The sequence below is a fragment of the Bombus vosnesenskii genome, unplaced genomic scaffold (genome assembly GCF_011952255.1).
Source record: "Bombus vosnesenskii isolate JDL3184/JDL3185 unplaced genomic scaffold, Bvos_JDL3184-5_v1.1 scf7180000013272, whole genome shotgun sequence".
NCBI lineage: Eukaryota > Metazoa > Arthropoda > Insecta > Hymenoptera > Apidae > Bombus > Bombus vosnesenskii.
In genome coordinates, this window is record NW_022882930.1 from 4840628 (window position 1) to 4860029 (window position 19402).

General features: G+C 31.0%; 3 protein-coding genes and 1 long non-coding RNA gene across 10 annotated transcripts; 1 reads left to right on the top strand and 3 right to left on the bottom strand.

Annotated features, from left to right (window-relative positions):
• Positions 1-114: 114 nt before the first annotated feature.
• Positions 115-4117, bottom strand: LOC117231316 (serine/threonine-protein kinase polo). Its single transcript, XM_033489664.1, has 7 exons — positions 3808-4117; positions 3173-3397; positions 2860-3077; positions 2488-2783; positions 2099-2395; positions 1424-1824; positions 115-1329 (listed from the first exon to the last, which is right to left on the bottom strand). The coding sequence occupies exons 1-7, from the start codon at positions 3898-3900 to the stop codon at positions 1132-1134; spliced, it is 1728 nt and encodes a 575-aa protein (XP_033345555.1). The 5' UTR covers positions 3901-4117; the 3' UTR covers positions 115-1131.
• Positions 4118-4645: 528 nt separating this feature from the next.
• Positions 4646-11734, top strand: LOC117231318 (glycine-rich protein DOT1-like). Of its 6 annotated transcripts, XM_033489667.1 has the most exons (10): positions 4646-4774; positions 4988-5097; positions 5684-5827; positions 5907-6119; positions 6197-6391; positions 6473-6653; positions 6730-6844; positions 7005-7136; positions 7763-7804; positions 8380-9783. In XM_033489667.1, the coding sequence occupies exons 2-10, from the start codon at positions 5000-5002 to the stop codon at positions 8424-8426; spliced, it is 1167 nt and encodes a 388-aa protein (XP_033345558.1). In that variant the 5' UTR covers positions 4646-4774; positions 4988-4999; the 3' UTR covers positions 8427-9783. The 6 variants fall into 6 exon arrangements, with proteins under 6 accessions (XP_033345558.1, XP_033345560.1, XP_033345559.1 ...); XM_033489669.1 differs by lacking the exons at positions 4646-4774; positions 8380-9783 and adding an exon at positions 11435-11734 and having other exon boundaries at positions 5000-5097; XM_033489668.1 differs by lacking the exon at positions 4646-4774 and having other exon boundaries at positions 5000-5097; positions 6482-6653.
• On the bottom strand, positions 7149-8792 carry LOC117231320. The gene is made up of 2 exons (XR_004492939.1): positions 8747-8792; positions 7149-7198 (listed from the first exon to the last, which is right to left on the bottom strand). It is a non-coding gene; the product is annotated as an uncharacterized LOC117231320 (long non-coding RNA).
• LOC117231317 lies at positions 10429-16336 on the bottom strand. Of its 2 annotated transcripts, none has more exons than XM_033489666.1 (7): positions 15881-16336; positions 14325-14655; positions 13360-13903; positions 12986-13042; positions 12783-12910; positions 12499-12695; positions 10429-12437 (listed from the first exon to the last, which is right to left on the bottom strand). In XM_033489666.1, the coding sequence occupies exons 2-7, from the start codon at positions 14565-14567 to the stop codon at positions 12356-12358; spliced, it is 1251 nt and encodes a 416-aa protein (XP_033345557.1). In that variant the 5' UTR covers positions 14568-14655; positions 15881-16336; the 3' UTR covers positions 10429-12355. The 2 variants fall into 2 exon arrangements, with proteins under 2 accessions (XP_033345557.1, XP_033345556.1); XM_033489665.1 differs by having other exon boundaries at positions 13306-13903.
• Between the last annotated feature and the right edge of the window lie 3066 nt (positions 16337-19402).

The window sequence follows — 19402 nt, forward strand, 5'->3', positions numbered from 1 at the left end:
AAAAGTGTGTGTATGTACATATATACTTACATGTGTAAGGATATTATCTAGCCTAACCTAATTCAGACCTGTTTTAATTTTAATTGACGGCTGCGAAATTTGAAATTCAACAAGTTTAAGAATGGAAACACTTTATTTTATTTTCAAAACGATGTCATAAGCTACTTACAAAAATAATACTATCGATATAATTTATTATTTAATACAATAAATGCTTATATGATATGTATTGGGTATAGTGCCATGAGATGTTTGTATGCATGTATGTACATTTGTATATATTCGTTCCTTTCTTATTTCCATATATCTTGTTAAAGTAATATTTAGAATATGAATTTAAGTCTTATATAAATATTGTTATTCATTCTGACATTCTATTTCACATTTCATTTTACAATTCCTTAAGTGCCGCACCCAAATTTTACAATTAAAAAATAATTTGTACGTTGCTCTTGCAAAATCAAGAGAATCAGACATTTCAATACGTTTTCAATGGTGTGCAAGACGCGCAGACACACTCTATACACACATCAGTAGACCTAACTTTGGTCTGATGAAAATGGGGTGAAAAAGATTTGTTGTTGGAATATGTATGACTTGGAATATCACTGAAGATTAGGCCATTCATTTTTCCTTCCACATTATAAAAATAGACAAATGTTAAATTGCACTACTCCATCAAAACAATATTGACCAGCTAATGTTTTATTATTCTTGGTACGTATATGGAGTAACGAATATCGTGGCAAAATACTTAAATTTAAATGTTTGTTCATTCATAAAATTGTCAAAATACAAATTATTACAAAAAGGACTATAACCATAATTTAATTGTCCACATTAATATAAAAATTACGAAGGCTTACTTTAGCTATAAGAAAAAATCCCCTAATAGATAAGTTGTTTGCATGATCTGTATATGTTTTGTTTGGATGTTATAATATAAACACCTAGCAAAATTTCAATATATTTCTATAAAATAAAATAAAAATAAAATAACTAATTAGTCGTATTTGTTAATCGCTAAATATGAAGACATTATCTTTACTAAAAAAGAAGGACATAGTAGTTCTAAAATATACTGTGTATCAGAATTGTTCATTCCCTAAATCGATTGGCTTCAAGCTATGATTATCGAGTTTGGGGATTCGATAACATTAATAGAAGCTTTTCGTAGGCGTACGCTAAATTTTTAGCCAAACCTTTACAACATCCGTTTTCTTGTATAGTTTGGAATCTATAAGTTTTGAAATTTTTCTCTGTGTCTATATACGTAACAGCTGCCATTAATGGACACATAATAATTTTTGTATGGTCTAGGAAATTTATCTGAAAGTGAAATGTTATAAATTAAATATTTTGTATTATATTCGAAAATTCGAAACTTAAACAGAGATATGACTTAAAATGTTTAGTTACTTACCTGTACTGTTCCATTAGTCAATTGCATAACTACAGCACTCTGTGTCCTAAACCACTGATGCATATAAGGTATCCTAGACATCGCATCGCATGGTTTCACAGCAACAGAGCTTCCAGCTTTCATCAAATGTTCTTTCATGTACTTTAAGAAGAAGTTCATTAGCCTCATTTTCTTATCTAATTCAGAGGGATATTCTCTGACTGTGTAATACAATTCATCTCCTTCGCGATTTATATAGTGGATATTGAAACAATTAGCCAGCATTATTAAACGAGTCCCATCGTTGAACATTACACCCACACCATCATCAGAAAGTTGGTATCCGAATCCATATTTATCCGAGTAATCAACCCATTTGCTTATCCAAAGTACAGGTTGCGCAGCAGGGTCAGTCATTTCATCTATACAGTTAAACATGTATATATACAGAACGAATTACATAAAATATATTTGTCAATTATTAGACCAATTATTTTATACAATATTTTCATTATTTAAATAAATGTTAATTTTAATGTATAGGAAAATGAAAGGGAGATGTGATTCGTGCCTGAGATTTCCATAAATATCTGATAGGGTCTTGAATATTCTGCATCAGGAAATAATTTCTGTCAGTATAAACGATAATTTCCATGCAAAACGTGATAATAATATTTAATCCCTGGATGACGGTACCTGTTGACGAAGTTGTCTCTCTACATGGTTTAGACTTTAATACAGCACTCAACTGCTCTCTCAATGTCTGAAGCATCTTTTTAATATCAAGATTCAGTTTTTGGACTTCGTTTATTGCATCCGCAGGCTTCGTTTTACGCGCCGGACTGTTAGGTACACGGAATACGAAGTCTTGTCCCTCTCCTCCTACATTAGTATTCATTTCAGATAATGGCTTACGTTGATTATGCATTTCCAGCAGGTCTAAGCGTGGTGCCATTGTTAAACATGACAGTGGTAAACTATGTGGCATAAAACCTATAACAATATTGAATAGATTATCAGTGAAAAATATTTCATACATATAATGACAATGATTTATAATTTTGACAAAACTTGATGTTACTTACCAGAAGAAAAAAATGGATCTTTAATTAATTTTGTTATGGAAGGGCGTTTGGATGGATTTCCTTGTAACATATTAGAGATCATGCTCATCGCAACTGTACCAATATAATTAGGAATTTTGTATTGGACTTGTTTTATTCTAGCGTAGGTTTCCCTTAAACTCGATGTTTCAAATGGAGGTTTTCCCACAAGTAAAGTGTACATAATGCATCCAATGCTCCATATGTCAACTTCATAAGAATGTCCAACTTTAGTTAAAATTTCTGGTGCTATATAATTAGGTGTTCCACACAGTGTTCTATTAATGAAATCAAAGTTAATTTTTCTATTACATTAAATGTTAAGATATATACTAAAAGAAACAAAACAGTTACTTTTTACGTTCTCCTTCATGCTCTAGTCTGGTAGCCAAACCAAAATCACCGATCTTAACCTGCAGATCATCGCTTAAAAACAAGTTACCTAATTTTAGATCTCTGTGAATTATTTTATTTTGGTGCAAGTAATTTACACCATCTAAAATTTGCTTCATATAATATCTCGTTTCACATTCTGTTAGTGCTTTTCTACGTTTATGTAATTCCATCATTGACTAAAAAGTACAATTGTCATTTCATTTTGAAAAAAGTCTAATAAATAGATTATTTATATGTTTGTCCTTATATTTATCTTATATAGAATATTTACCCTTTTTCTGCACAGCTCCAAAATTATATATACATTCTGTGGATCGTCAAAAAAACCATAAAAGCCAACAATATTTTTATGGTTCAAAGTTTGATGAATTGAAATCTCTTGCGTCATTTTTTCTCTATGATTGCTCTTTGTGATTTGTGATTTTGGCACAATTTTCCCAGCAAATACACGATGTGACTTTGATTCTCTGATTTCGTAACATTTTGCAAAACCACCCTACAATAAAAAAATGTATAAAATATAGAAAAATACTAAGTAAAAGGACTAAAATTGTAAAGCATAAAGGACATACAAAAATGTATGATACAGTAACTTATTATGTTACACAATTTTATATAATACAGCAAATTTAAACCAAAATCATCCAAAAATTTGTTTTATGCAGTTAATAAAATTAATGTTAATATATAATAAAATAAGAATAATAAAATTGTTGGTTAATTATACTACATATTTTACCAAGAATTTCACAAAACTTGTGGAAGAAAGTAACACATACTAACAGTTAGCACATACTGAACGAAAAATTGTCTGATTAGAAAAATCCCAAAGTTAAAAATGTTTAATTATTATGAAATTTCCAAGACAAAAAATAGAAAGATTTACTGTAGGAAGATATTACTAACTTTTCCAAAAAATCGTCCCTTGATATAACTTTTTCCCGAGTTTACGTCGTATATCACGTCAGGAATAACGCATTCTTTCTCATCTTTTGACATTTTGTACTATCTTTTTCGCTGGATCGTGCAGTATATTACAAGAAACGTCGTGTTCTGATTAATAATGCTCACGTTAGTTGTACGTTCCACTAAAAAAATATACTCAGCGATAACTTCCTTCTCAAATACAAATTTTCCTGTTTTTGTCATGCGGAAGACAAGCAACGGATTTCAATATTTAAATCTCAATACTTTAACCAATCCCGCGTTTCCTGAGCACATGACCAACTGTACATGGGTACTTGTTACTATACCTATAGTAACGTTAAATTATGTTTCTATAAAATTGATTGCTGTTCATTTTTCTTTAACAAAAATATTTAATATTCTACTTAACTTTAAGATTTTCTTTCGAATAATTAAACATATTTTAAATATGGATTAATTATCATAAATAATAAATTCATTAATATAAAAATTAAATAACAAATTTGTTATTAATTTTAAAAGGCACATTGAAAAGTTATTGAATATAAAACAACATAATATATAACAACATAAATAGAATATGACATTTAAAATGTTCAATAATTACGTATAATAATCTTGAAATTTTACATTTACTATTCTAAAAAAGAGAAAATTAATGACAAAAATTTTAAATAAAGATTATAAGAATAAAAATTTATATTTATGTCAAATTGAATTAAATTCAAGTTAAATTAAATATTTTCTTCAGTGAAATTCTTAACATAAGATTCTACATAAGAACGCATCGTAATGAAAAGGATATCCGGTAATGTCAGTACAATAGTATTGCAGTGGAGTGGTCGATGCTTCTTTTTCCGGCAACCGGCATCCATTTTCGTTATTGGCTTGTCTAAGGTTGGCGCGTTTATCATCTATGAACGGATTCTTTAACGATAAGTGAAATGTAAGTATATTTTTAGTAGAAATGTAACGTGCATTTTATTAGAATTTTTTTTACAATTTATTTACCACTTTCTATATATTAGAGAAATCGTTGTGATTGAAAAAAACCTCGTGACTCATATTGAAAATATTGAGTAGCGTCTATAGTGTAATCAATGAAGACTGTCGCTTATGGAGAAATTTTACTGAATTTTACTCAATTACTCAATTTTAGATATACTGTTAAATGGAAGGTGCGCCAACCAGTAGAGGTGGATTTCGTGGAGGACGTGGTGGACCAGGCGGCCCTATGAGAGGACGCGGAGGTTTTGGAGACAGGGGAAGGTACGTGTGTATATATTTGCTATCAACTTTACTTATATGAAATGTATATAACCTGTGAATGAACCTCTCACTATCTAATTTCTAAATTTTTCCTCCAAATTTCTCAATTTCAACGTTAATATTACAAAGTAATGTTTCAGTATTATATTCTCCTTATATTTCCTAATTTATGGAATTGATCAGTGTGGCTTCCATAAGGCTCAAATATTGTAATACATGAAACTATTTAAAAACATATTATAGGAAACTTCTATGGATATATTATATCTCTGATGGGCAATTAAAAGGGTATAAGTCAAATGTTAAACAAAACAGATACTCTTGCTGTCTTTTGCTTGTGATTCTAATAATACAAGTCAATTTCCCTTTTTTCTTACATTTTTACCTAAGGTTCTAATAGTATATGCAAAATTTAACATTTGATCTTGCATTGCATCTGAAATATTAGAAGTGTTACTTTGCAGAACTAATGATTCTGACTTATACTCTTTTGCTTTTATGAGACATATAACATGATGTATTTATATTCTTTAATTTACTTTTTAAATAAATTGTAACATTCTATTATGTTTTTGATGTTCAATAGGGGTGGCCCTCCTAGAGGAGGTGGTATGATGAGAGGTGGCCGAGCTAGTGGACCTGGAGGTGGAATGAGAGGTGGACCACCTGGAATGAGAGGCAGAGGTGGTCCTCCTGGAAGAGGTGGCCGCGGTGGACATTTTCCTCCTGGGTATTTATATATGAAGTTATTTTTCATTTAATTACCTTATTGTATTTTTTTTTTAAATGTATTTATACTGTTATATCAGAGGTCCACCAGAACCAGGAATGTCTAGTGGTCCAGGAGGTGGTGGACCACCACCACCAGGAATGGGAGGACCACCACGTGGTGGCAGTAGGGGAGGTGGAAGCAGTGGTTTCCGAGGTAGAGGAAGAGGTGATTTTGGTAGAGGTGACAATCGTGGTGGTAGTAGTAATTTCCGTGGACGGGGAATGGATAGAGGCAGCAGAGGGGGATCTAGGTAAAATATTTAATTTATTTTGAATTTAAAGTTATACGTACAAAAAACCATATAACTCAACTTTTATATATTTTCAGGGGAGGATCTGGTAGAGGTGGTCCAGGTGGTAGAGGTTTTGGAGATCGTGGGAGTAGAGGAGGTAGTGGACGAGGTGGCGGTGGCCCATCGAAAAGAGGAGGTGGACCACCAGGTTCGAGCGGACCTTCAAAAAGGCCAAGATTTGATCAGCCATCTTCACAATCTGCGAATGGTTATGCAACTCAACCACCGAGGTAATTATTATTTTTAATTAGCTCAGAAAATGTTGTTCTAGTAAAAGTGTACGATTTTATTATTTTTTTATCGAAATATTGTTGGGACAGTCAAGGTGGATATGGAGGAGGTGCCAGTAATGCTTATGGTGGAGGACAACAGCAACCACAACAGCAACAGGCGGTAGGATACGGTGGTGGTTACGGATCGCAAAATTATCCTCAATCTTCATATCAAAGTTACGAGAGTTATCAGCAACCGCCAGATTATGGTCAAACAGCTGTAAGCTAACTCATATTATACATTCAAAATTAAGAGGAGTGGGGAATTTCTAAATAATGTATATAATTTTCTTCAGGGATATCCACCTTCAGCAGCTACTGATAGTAGGTACGGTGGAGCCCCGACTGTACCAGCTACAGGAGCTTTCAGTGCTGGTGATCCTTATAGCTATGGCAAAGCACCACCATCAGGTTAGTATATATGATAGTATGACATGAATTGTTTTATAGCTTAAATATTTTCATTGAAGTTGAAGAACAGAACAACTAAAAGTCTGTTACGCAAATGAGATAGAGGGCAATATTCCTGTTAACGTGATGGTGTAATTAATGTAATATACTGCGTGCACAGCCAATTACCAGCAGGAGGCAGTGGCAGCAGGGGGTGGGGGTGCAGGTTATGCCACTGTTAACCCTTACGATGACCGAACTTCTAATGCCACTTCTATGAGCAACAGGGGTGGTTACTCGACGCAACTTTATGGTTAGTTTTTTCCGTTGGACACCACATTTTACAACACGTATTTATCTTCTCCTCTGTTTCATCTGAAGAAAAGAGAACGAATGAAGGAGGGGAAATCAGTAATCGATAATGCCTTGTCCTTAGTTTTTAATTATTAGCACTTGTTATGCTCAAATATCAATCGATTCAGACGAGAAACGTTTAATTATAAAGAAACTGAAATTTCTCTTTTTGTTTTAATTTTCTTCTTTTTTCTTTTTTCCTTTTTTTGTTACATAAGAATAGATTTGGTTTCACTTTTTTCCTTAAACTTGTTGTTTGAAATCAAGAGTTGCGTTTCATAACTACTCCTATTAAAAAGAAAGTGAGAATAGAAATTGGTAAGGTGAAGAAAAATGTGGATATTATGAATATTTTCATCTGGATACCAGCACTCCAACACTGCCTCCTGCTATTCTTCATTCCAGAATGATACTGTACCTGAACAAAAAGATCTTAATAATTTACGAAATTCATTTTGACGTAGGTAAATAGTTGAACCTTTAAATTTAATGAGTTACAGATTTTTCTCGTCTGAGTCACATCTACATTACTCAAAGCAGTATCGTTAATCAGCAATTTGTAATTCATATTTATTATACTTGCAGATTACTCGAGTCAAGATGGTGTATACGGAAAACAAGATTATGGTAAGTACAATATACAATTCAGACGAGCTTTTTAATTTCTGAAAGGCAATGTTTAATAAAGTACAAAATACTTAGAACCGAGTTTAAACATACCGTTAAGAAAACGATCATATTTGTTAAATAAACCGAATACTTGAAAGACACTGAAAACGAAGTTCCATTGTGAATTTTTCAATTCATATAAATAAATTTAAAATGGATTAATATTAATTTGAGGAAGTAAAAGATTATAGGGCAGGATTGTTTTTTATACATTTCTAGAAACAGATACGAATATAACGATAAATCATAATTTCGGTAATAAATAATAACTATCAAACGAAGTGGCAAGTGCAGATACTGTGCGATTTGTTTTTTGTACAATTTAAAACAGAGTTAACATAATGAATAGTAGTGATAAAAAAAAGTGAAAGATGCCCCCGACGAAAGTAGGCAAATAATATATGCATATTCCTCAATTTTATATGACGATTAATGTTGTATATAATATAAAATTAAGTACAGAATCAGATTTAAAAAAACAAAACTGTATACTTAAAAAGATGATTGAACGGAGGAGCTATGGTTGTTTACAGGTGGCAGTGCTGGTTACCAAAACGCCCAGTCTCAGCGACGTTATTAAATTACACATGCAACTATTTAATTTTACACATTTAGATATTATTTCTTTTCCAAATTTAAAAAAACAAAGAAATCGTTCCTAGCGCGTGAAAAAGTTGGACAAATATCATTTGTCATGAACTGTTCTGTAATTAATAATTCGTCGAGAAGAGACTTTTACATTGAAATGAAGAAAGTAAAACGATAGAAAAGGATTTAAATGAATGTGATTTTCTATCTTTGTCGCGCGCATGGGAAGCTCATTAAATTGCGCATTAAGTGCAAACGATTGTTTAATTACAATTTAAAAAAGGAAGTATAAGTAACATGAGCGTTTTATACTTGACTTAATAGTATAGCATTCTACTTTTGTCATACTTGGCTAACAATATAGTTTTAGGATTAAGTTTAGTTGATGTACAGTTCATTTTCCTTTTTCTTTATCTTAAAAATCAACCTGCGATTCTAAAATATAAAATTGTAATTATTAAGGATAAAAATATTTACCTTATTTGTAAAGTCATTAATTGGTTGATCATTGTGAACACAGAAACACATAAAGCTCAATAACATTAACAGAATATTAGGTGTGGACAAATGAATATCTTATCATTCTGCGTGAAGAAAAAAGAAAGAAAACAATTGTATATTATGGTGTATTTTGTTTTACATTTAACTATGAAGTGATGAAAAAGAATCTTGTATCAAAATATACCGCCCCTGTTTTATGCGTTTAATAATGTGAATTTTTCATTCTGACAATATTTCTACAGGTAACAAATTTATAATATAATGAATCAGTCTTACTGTTGCGACATTTCATTTCGTATATACACATATACCTACATATATTTTTAATTTATGGAGCTCAATTTTTGTGTGAATTATGTGTAAAATGCTCTGCTTAGAGGTGACAAAAAAATTTTTTTGTTTTTGAAATATCAAATGAAAAATGTTAGAAAATTTAACTATAATTTTAGGAGTTTGTTTTAATAGTTATATAAGTAGTAATTGTATATTGAAATGTCACACCGGCAGAGACAATCAAAACGACATATTAATAATTAAAAGAAAAAAGATAAATATTTATATGGAATCAAGAAACAATGTATCTATTCAAGGCTCGATGTATATGAGTACGAAACATTTGTCCCAACCAATTGTGTATATTAAAATATAGAGTAATTATATAGGGCAGGTGATGTGGTTTTATATTCTGTTTATTATTATAAATTGCAATGAAATTGTCTAAACTATGTTAAAAGTTATCATCGCATGTCACTGGTATAGTGATAGTGAATCAATTTAATATTGTAAGAACTAGAGTAATAACAACCAAAATGAAAAGAAACTTTGAAACAAAGAACCATAAAAAATAATCAGTAATATTTTTCACGTTTATTATTTCCTCACCTTTAATATGAAAGACTATATGGACTGAATTACAAAGAACATTTACCAATGAAAAGGGGGAAACCAGCAACTGCCTTAGAAAACCACATATACATTAAAAATAGTAGTTCAACTGAAAAGAATGCAGTGTATTCTTATAACATAACGTAGGTATGAAACTTTTGTTAAAATCAATAATCTTTTGAAAAGCAAATTTTTTGTACATGAAAAAACTGAATGGAATTATTATTCTTTTTTATTTTATTGTATATAGTTTATTCAAAGGATATTTTATATTCAAAATGAAGTATATTATCAATATATATATATCTATATATAATAACAGTATTAATGGACAGTTCTAGACATATAACAAAAAAATTGACAAAAACTGAGTTTATTTCACAGGCGTAACAACAACCTGAGATACTTAGGGAACAGAATGAAAGAAAGAGAGAGTACCTTCCCTCTGTTACCAGCAAGGAGAATACCAATTCAAATAGCAATACGATATTATATGAATAAATGACGACTGATATGATAAATGTTATTAATGTCCGATGGCATCAGGTATCACATAAACGAAACTTAGAAAGTATTGTTTTTTCTGTTAGAGTATATCATATAGTATCTTTCATTAATTAGAATGTCTTTGTTTGATTTTTCTAAGCGATTGACCTGTAATAAATAGCGTTTGATCTTCTTTGTGGTGCACCTCATTTTTTTCATTCAAAATATTGTTGCAATTCTTTTTCAATGTAAATAGTCAGCATCACTTCAATCTATTGTTTTCCAAGTTACCACACGTAAAGACTTAGTTGCATCTTGTACATAATATATATATGATATAGAGAAAGAGAACGAAAAATGTTTAAACGAAAAAAAAAAGAAAAACGCAAATAGTATATAGAAATAAACAAACAAACAAAAACTATCAATGGAAAAGCAAGCAACAAGAGTATCGAATTAAATTTATGCTAACATGTATTACGATCGTATATATTAAAAGACAAATGCTCGAGTAAACCTCAACTCAAATTCAGGTGAGTAAAATAAATCTATCCGTTTTTTATAAAAAAAAAAGCCAGTCTACAAATTTATTACAAAGCAAATGTTAGCAAGGATAATAATAATAATTAGATCTGCATTTATCGAGTGTAAAGTGGAACTTCAAAATACGTAAGGTAATTTCATACATACTGCCCTTAAAAAATAAAGAAGATACAATTTAGATAATCGATACGATACACATACATCAAAAATTCTTATTTCATGAACGTTGAACCGCTTTATACGTACGATACCTGCAGCATATTTTTTAATCACGATAATGACGATAAGGTAACAATCGAAAGGTACGAATTGAAAATTCTTTTAAAGAATACATTACTTCACAAGAACCAAGTATGATTTATTGTGACGTTAACATAAAATGAAAATGAAAAAGCAGGGAAGGAATGTACCGAATATTTATGAAAAAGGAGTCTCAGAACATATGTTTCTATGATTTAAATTGATAATGAAATAATAACAATTCGAATACTAAATATAAATGCGTTAATAATAGGTATATTTGTAAGATTTCAATACTTCTGTGTTATCTACCACTTTCTAATTTTTTATTATTAATTTCTTTAGGTTGATAACGACTATGCTGTCACAGATGGTCGTACTACCAATTCAATGAGCCAAGCAACATCTGCCACATGACTGGCATCAACGTCCAAGAAGACTCCAGTGCTTTTTTGTATTTTACATTGGCGAGTATTGTAAGATGGCACGGACGAAATATCGTACTTTTCACATAAGTTATCAAAAGACTGAATTTTTGAGATTTGTAAGTTTATAATAATTGATTGTAATAATACGTCACATGATAAAAGAATACATATTTTTTTACAAATAAAAACTTACAATTTATGCAGATGGCATAAACAATTTGATGTTTTAATTACATGCGATATGTTTCGCCGTTTCTAGTACATTGTTTATATATATATTGTTTATTTATAAAATATAATAAAAAATGTATAAATTCGTTATAAATTACAATTGGATTCTTTATTTTTGTAATCTTTCAAAATGATTGTTTAACAATAAGGCGATTTTCCGGTATAAAACTGTAGTTACATGGTGTGACTCTTAAAACGTAACATCATATCTTCGATTTCTTAAAAATTAAAACGAGTGTAAAAAAGTATAATATCAGCATACATACATATGTGAACTAACTTGAGCTATATAACTATTTTATAAAGAATAAATTTCAACATTATTTTTCCGTATGGTCCTTATGCATTATGTATTTCTAACATTCAATATCGTATAAAATTTAAACTTACATTATATTAAAAAAGTAACAAAAATAAGAGTAACATAAAAAAAATTTTACATGTATCCTTAAAACGAAAGAATCAGTTGCACGAGAAACTCGTGAACTTGATCCTTGTTTGATTTTTCTTTCTTACTTCTCTTTAAATCGAAATTTAGGATCACATTTAAAAGAATAGATTTCTTTTGCGTTATTTATGGCACATCTTTTAATTATTACACGCTTCGTTATTGTAAACGTTTCTTACAGACATTATTAGATAGAAGTACTAGTTGTATATAACTATGTCCCTCCCGCATATTTATTAATCTAAAAAATATTTAAATACTTTATAAGAAAAGATAATCCTATCTTTAAATTAATTACATACCTATCTCTCTCCTGTTGCTGAATGTGAACTCTGTCGCCTCTTTGCAATGGAGTTATTACACTTGTATAACAGGATACTTCTGTGGCCGATGTAGAAGAGGCTGTGGAACATTTCACAAGTTTTTGTGTAGTGGATTTACCTTCTGAACTTAGTAGTATCCAATACGAATAGTTTGTTGGTTCTCCAAAATAGAAAATCTAAAAGTGAAATGAAAATTGTGAAAACATTTAGTACAACTGTAAATTGATTTTGAATACCAGATAATAACACATGCGGTTTTTTACCTGTGCGGAAATCATGTACAAACCAGTTGCTGTAATTTCTATAGATTTCTTGTCTTCTACCAGATGGAATTTATTTAAATTATATTGAGTATTGTTTTTAGTACTTTTGACCCATGGACCGATGTAAACTAGAAGATATCAAATATCATACTATATAAGGATTTAATTAAATATATAATATATGTAGTAATAGTTCTACATACCTGTATCTGTAATATGTTGCTCAGGAACTGCTCCCACAAACGTTGCTACCAAGGGTCCTAAACAAACATTCATTGTTTACCTTTTTATATTTAACGAAATAGAATACTAAGCAAGCAGAATTAACAGTTCACACAGAAATTCGCAACCGCGTTATATAGGATTTAAATTTAGGCTTTATAGCTCTTGCAACATTTAATTAATTTCTATTACTTTAGTATCTTACCAAACAAAAAAAGATTATTGTTATATTGAGATTTTCTAGATACAATGTATCTCTTTGAATTAAAGAATCGCATGCTAACTAAATAATACTAAATACCCAATCGCCTGTGACTGCGTTTGGGCCGCCTTTTGTTCTTTCCTCGTTTTTTACCTCTTCCCTCCGCTCTTCTTGATCTTCCTGAACGGGGTTCTCTCCAGAAATCTAAGTCATCATCATCACTATAGTAATCATCATTCACGTTATTATAGATTTTTTCACGTATTTCTTCTTCAGTTAAGTTCCGTTCTTGTAGCGTTAGTGCCGCTCTTTCGATACGTAAATTACTATTACTCATGTTATCTTCGTTACTCTTTAACTTCATAAATAGCTTGGAAGTTGCAATATTATTTCCATTATTTGTACCATACGCGTTATCACGTGACATATACATGTCTTTAGAATTCTTCATTGAATTTATATATGGAATTATAACATTGTAAGTATAAGGATTTCCATAGATTCTACTATTTCGAACTTCACTAATTTCGCTGGCTTTAGATATCGACGATGCTCCTTGTAATAGTATTCTTACATCGTGAAGCTTTTTATTTTCGAGGAGCCTTTCGGACCTTTGTATCCAGGCTCGATTTACACTTCGATTTATCCTATCGTATTTGGACGTTAGTAACAATAAATTTACATTTAAAGATTGCACCTGAAAATAATAAAAAAAGATTGTTTCAATAAATTTAATTGGTGGTTAAAGAAGACCCCTCATGGATGAGTTCTCATCATTAGAGTACGGGTCTTAATGCATTTATAGAATATTTGAAAGTGCAGAATTCCACAGAATGCATGTTATATGAAAAAATAAAGTATCCGAAGTATAGTATTTTCTATAATACTTGGTAAGTAAACAAATTTTCTATCGAAATTCTACTTTTCTAATTATATTCTCAAATATATGAATTTGCATAAAAATCCACAGTCTACTCATCACGTCATAAGTGATGCTGTAGATGTCAACAAATTAGCTCATAGAATTGTATTATAATTGCTAATCTAATAAAAAAAAATTTACTCTAATATTAATTTGTGTATAAATGAGAGAATAAAAATTTGTTTTATTAGTTTACTTGTATTTGCAAGGCACGCACTTCCTTCCTTAAATGAGACAGTATAATAGCGAAGATAATCGCTACAAAAAATATAACGATGGTGCGGAATCTTTGGAACATCTTTGACTTTTTCACGTTAGACACGGTAACTTTCATGTCAACGTTCCATTCAATTAAATTTGCCGCGTTTTTCGATCGATTTCGATCAACCTGCAGATCGATGTCATCTTGAACGTGTTCCATTGTGATTTTAGTTGCCATCGATCGCCGACACTGTATCGATTAATCGCAGAAAAACGCGTTATGGACTAGTTTGAATATTATATATATATATCATATCACAAATGACCTGAAACATCACATAATTTGATAGTAACACTTTATTTGAAAACAAAATTGTCATTAGCTTATAATCTTACTTTTCTTCCGATAAGTCAAAATCAAGCTAATATTTTTCACTCACATCGTTGAAGGAGGAAAAAGAATGGTAATTATTGATAATAGTAATTTATTTTATTTAATTTATTTAGTATTTAGTATTTTTTATATAGAAAAATCATGTTTAATATTAATATTTAATTTAAAAATTAAGTATAATTAATTTGTACTCTCATTTTTTACTAAATAAAGTAACGTGCTATTATTTTTCACTCACTTCGTTAAAAAAGGAAAAAGGAAAAGAAGAGATAATTGTCACACATCGATAATTGATAATACGGATGATAAATCTTTTCTATTTTTTTCCTATTCGATAATCGTAAACATACATATACTTGAATGTTGCAACGAGATCATTGGAAATAACTACAAGATAATAACAAAGATAGAAAAGACAGCACGTGTATTATTAGAACGATTTTTTTGCGCGCGTATATTTATTGAAAGGCTTTGACACTGATTAAACGAATTTAAAAAATGGAGAAATATATATAAAGTCATTCATTCGTCATTCAATCCAACTCTGCTAACTTGTATTCACGTCATGTGTACGCAGATGTGTCAGCGATAGAAACGAAGAAAAACAATAGAAGAAACGGTAAATGTTGTAAGTGTTAGGAGTGGAGATTTTAGATAGCGTATAAATAAGAGATATGTTTGTTTAAGATTGACTCTTCATTTTAGAGCTTCTGTTTACGATAAATTTAAGAGTTGAAATAAATTATTCTAATACTTACAACATTTATGATATACTATGAATAGTATAGTATTTATTATTAGTATTTATATGTAATTTACATTCTCCCTCGCTAAAAAAATTATTTTTTATTTTTTTGGCACGTATGTCGTTTACGAATTAAACTCCACGATCGTTTCACCTCCATACTCCCTGTTATACAGCACCGATATTTCTTATTTAAATCTTACAACTTTAGTTTCTTTATTATCTTCAGAATAAGATACGTTTTTGTTCATTCTAAAAATGAACAAATATTTATCCCAAAAAATTATCTCAACACTTGACAATATACAATTCACTATTTCACAGAAATTCGACTGAATTGAAAAAATGAGAAAAGAAAAAGAAGATACTCTATCGTATGGATACATAAGAAAGCAAAGAATGTGTTCCTTACCTGTGTGACATTTTTTCTTGTCGATTCTCCAGCGATCGCGAGAGCCACAGGTGAGATCAATTATTTCGCGAATCAATTCACTCGCGTATTGTCGCTGGAAGAGGCTCACCCTCTGCAGACCTGAACGTGGACGACGCTGTTCCGTAGCATCTTTTGTTTACCTACTCAGCTTGTACCCGAAAGCGTCTCCGAGCGTTACGAGTTAGGAGTTACGACGACTCCACTCGACCGGTTTGGCGGCTGTTGGGCCTGAGTGGTGCCAACATTCGCTTGGCAAGACACTATGACTAATTCTTTCTTTTGCTTTCGTCGAGCTCTCTCATTCCTTCTCGGTAAACACGTGCAAAGAATGACTAACAATGATATCGTACGGTAACTTCATTTAACTCTATAGGATATATTAAAACATGAGCGATTCGCAATTGTTTTCAATGTATGTTATATTTGTTATAGTTGGGCATGGGTAACACTATATTTATACCGAAGATAAGAAATCGCGACCCTTTGGTAAAATTTTATCGTTCCTTATCTGTCACGTTGTTGCAATATAAGATAAAGATAAGGTTACGCTTAGAAAGGATTGTTTGGAGGATATAGAAAGCTTTGAGGGAACACGTTATATTGAATTCTGGGCTGATGCCGGAACTCGTTTTCAAGGATAATAGATCCTGCTTTCGCATTTGAGCGACCTGGATTCTTGGTTTGAAAGCAGACCCTCGATCCGCAGGTCCTTTCTAGGATACTGAATTAAATCCCTATTACTTAACAAACTTTCGTAGTTCTTTTTTTCTTGATTCCATATTTGTGCTTTAATAATTTGTTTTATCTCACTAAGTTTTGATAAAATTGAGAAAATTTAGGTATCAACAGAAATACAGATACAATATAAAGAAATACAAATACAAATACAAATACAGAATACGGATACAATATTCTTTTTCTTAGGTCTTGATCCTCTAAAGTGCATTTACGACGCAGACAAGCAAGTGGTTTCTTATTTATTTTACTCTTACGAGTTCATATTTTCAATCATACACTATTCTACAAATATTGTATTCGATTTTTTCATACAAGTCGATGTCGTCTTTAAGCAATATTTCACTATCGTCCGCTTCTACTTCTACGGCATATTGAATTGTGATAACTCGATGTCAAGTAAGTATCTGTACGATTCATAGAAATATTAAAAAGTGACTTACAAATATATCCTTATTCTTGTTACTACATTTCGCATTTTTAATGTAAATATTTCCAAATTTTAGGATAAGAAGCATTAATAAACTAAAATTTATTCAGAGTACTATGATTTCACAAACGATAACAACCAGCTGAATATCAATGCAGAACATAAATATAACGAATATTAAGTAGCACAATCAGTCATCCAGAGTTGTGTTTCTAAATATAAAGATTTCCTCAATGATTAGAATCTTGCTTAAAAGATATCAGATTATTACAATTAAATGTATAAATACTCTGATCTTATGAAAAATTAAAAAATATGATTTAAACTTCATTTCAGTTCTTGTTTTTCCATATAAAATAATTCCAAGATATGGAAAACATGATACACAGAATCATAATGAAACTTAAATGTCAATGACAAGAGAATAGAAATAAAATTAGAGTGTAGAGAAAATAATTACGAAACATGCGTATGAGTGCGAATGACGAATAAAAAACAAACTGGCGTTTCGTACGAAGGTCTGAGAATTTTTAGATGGTAGAACATTTCTTTCTTTGTATTGCACATATTTCTCCGCTATATTTAGCGAGTAGTTTCGCTACTCCGGATTAATGCAATGGCGTCGATCGACGAAATCGTAATCAGAGTTTCTTGTCATCTCTGCTGGATTCGATTCACATCACCTCCGGGGGAGGTTTAAACGGCAGCTAATTAATAACAATTTCGTTGCATGTGTGAGAAAACAATTAATGCGATTATTGCATGTAATACATCACATATGTAATACTTCGTTAATGCAGGAAGTAGAGGTCGTTCCCCAATGAAGTATAAAACATGTGTGTATATTGAATCTTCTTTTTATCATTTTTCCTTCGTCACGTTCTAAATTGCTCTCCATAATTGAATTTTCTTTTCTCGTGATTCAGATCTCGTGACCAGTGTGTAAGAAAGCCATGGAAACAGCGAGTAGGCAGTTACTAAACGAGGAGAAAGGGCGGATTAAATAATTGGCAGGCCACGAACGACACGCTTCGGCTCATCAGTCGTAAATTGATCCAGATATCTCGAATTTTGTCATCTTCCTACACGAATCGGCTCAATTACATACTTGGAACACGATGATTAATTAGGACCGTGACTGCTGGAATTTCTGATAACATCATTATTAAGAATGTAACGTGAAACTGTTCCACATTCTGTTTCCCTAAATCGGCATAAAGAATAATATGATCATTTTCTTCACAAAGAGAATTAATCAATTTTCTTGCGAATATTTCCTATATGTATAATTGTAATATTTGAGTCACAAAGATAAGATCGATAGAAAGATATTAATTTATGAGAACGGAATTTGGATGACGATGGTGGAACGAAATGCACCAGTGATGACACTTACAAGATATGATATGATACACAGATGTTGCGAATATGTTCTAGAGATTCTTAAGAAATTCTCTTATCGGAAGTATGAACAAAGCGTCTTGATATTCCATGGCATTAACGTATCTCATCTTAATTCGCGTCTAATTACAATGAAACGTTAGTTAATTCAGGTAATTCAAATTCTAAGAATACCAGTTATTTTCATCAACTATTAATATATTAATAATTATAGCAACTTTAAGGATGACATTGTTATCATTACTATTATTTTTGTACGAATTCGATGACTAAAGGAAGATAAACATTATATTTGTTTTTATAAAATTACTAATTTTTATAATGATAATTCAATTCATTTTAAATTCATTCCATTACCAATCCAAGTCCAGTCCAAAATCTTCAGGATCATTACCAATATTGATTTCTTCGAAATCGAAAGACAGTTTACATGTCAGCCGTTACAATCTACTTCCTGTGTTATTAACAAGCTGCTCGATTACTGATAACGATAATCTGTGAGTGATAATCTTCATTGAAACGAAACGAGATCTGTAACTTCCCCAAGAAATTCCTTCGATTCGTTCTCACGACGTTTTTTCGCAGGAGAAGGCTGTTCTTGGAGCCAGCAAGTATCAAATTCAATGATTCCGGGTCGTCAAATAAGGTCGGAATTGAAGATATCTGGTTGTAATAATAATGTGAAGCCCGTTGACGATAAAATTCCACACTGAAGGATTTTTTCGTGGAACGTCATATGGGAAACCATCCCAGTCCTTGACCATTCAAACGTTCGTTCGAGATAAGCAATATTGCAGAATGCGTTTATATAACATATTGTAATATACACGATCGAATTACTGTTCGGAAGCATATTGATTGTAAGCTTCAAGTTTGATCGACTGTTTTTAATACGGTTGAGAGTTCTGTGTAACACATGCATATAATCGCTAACT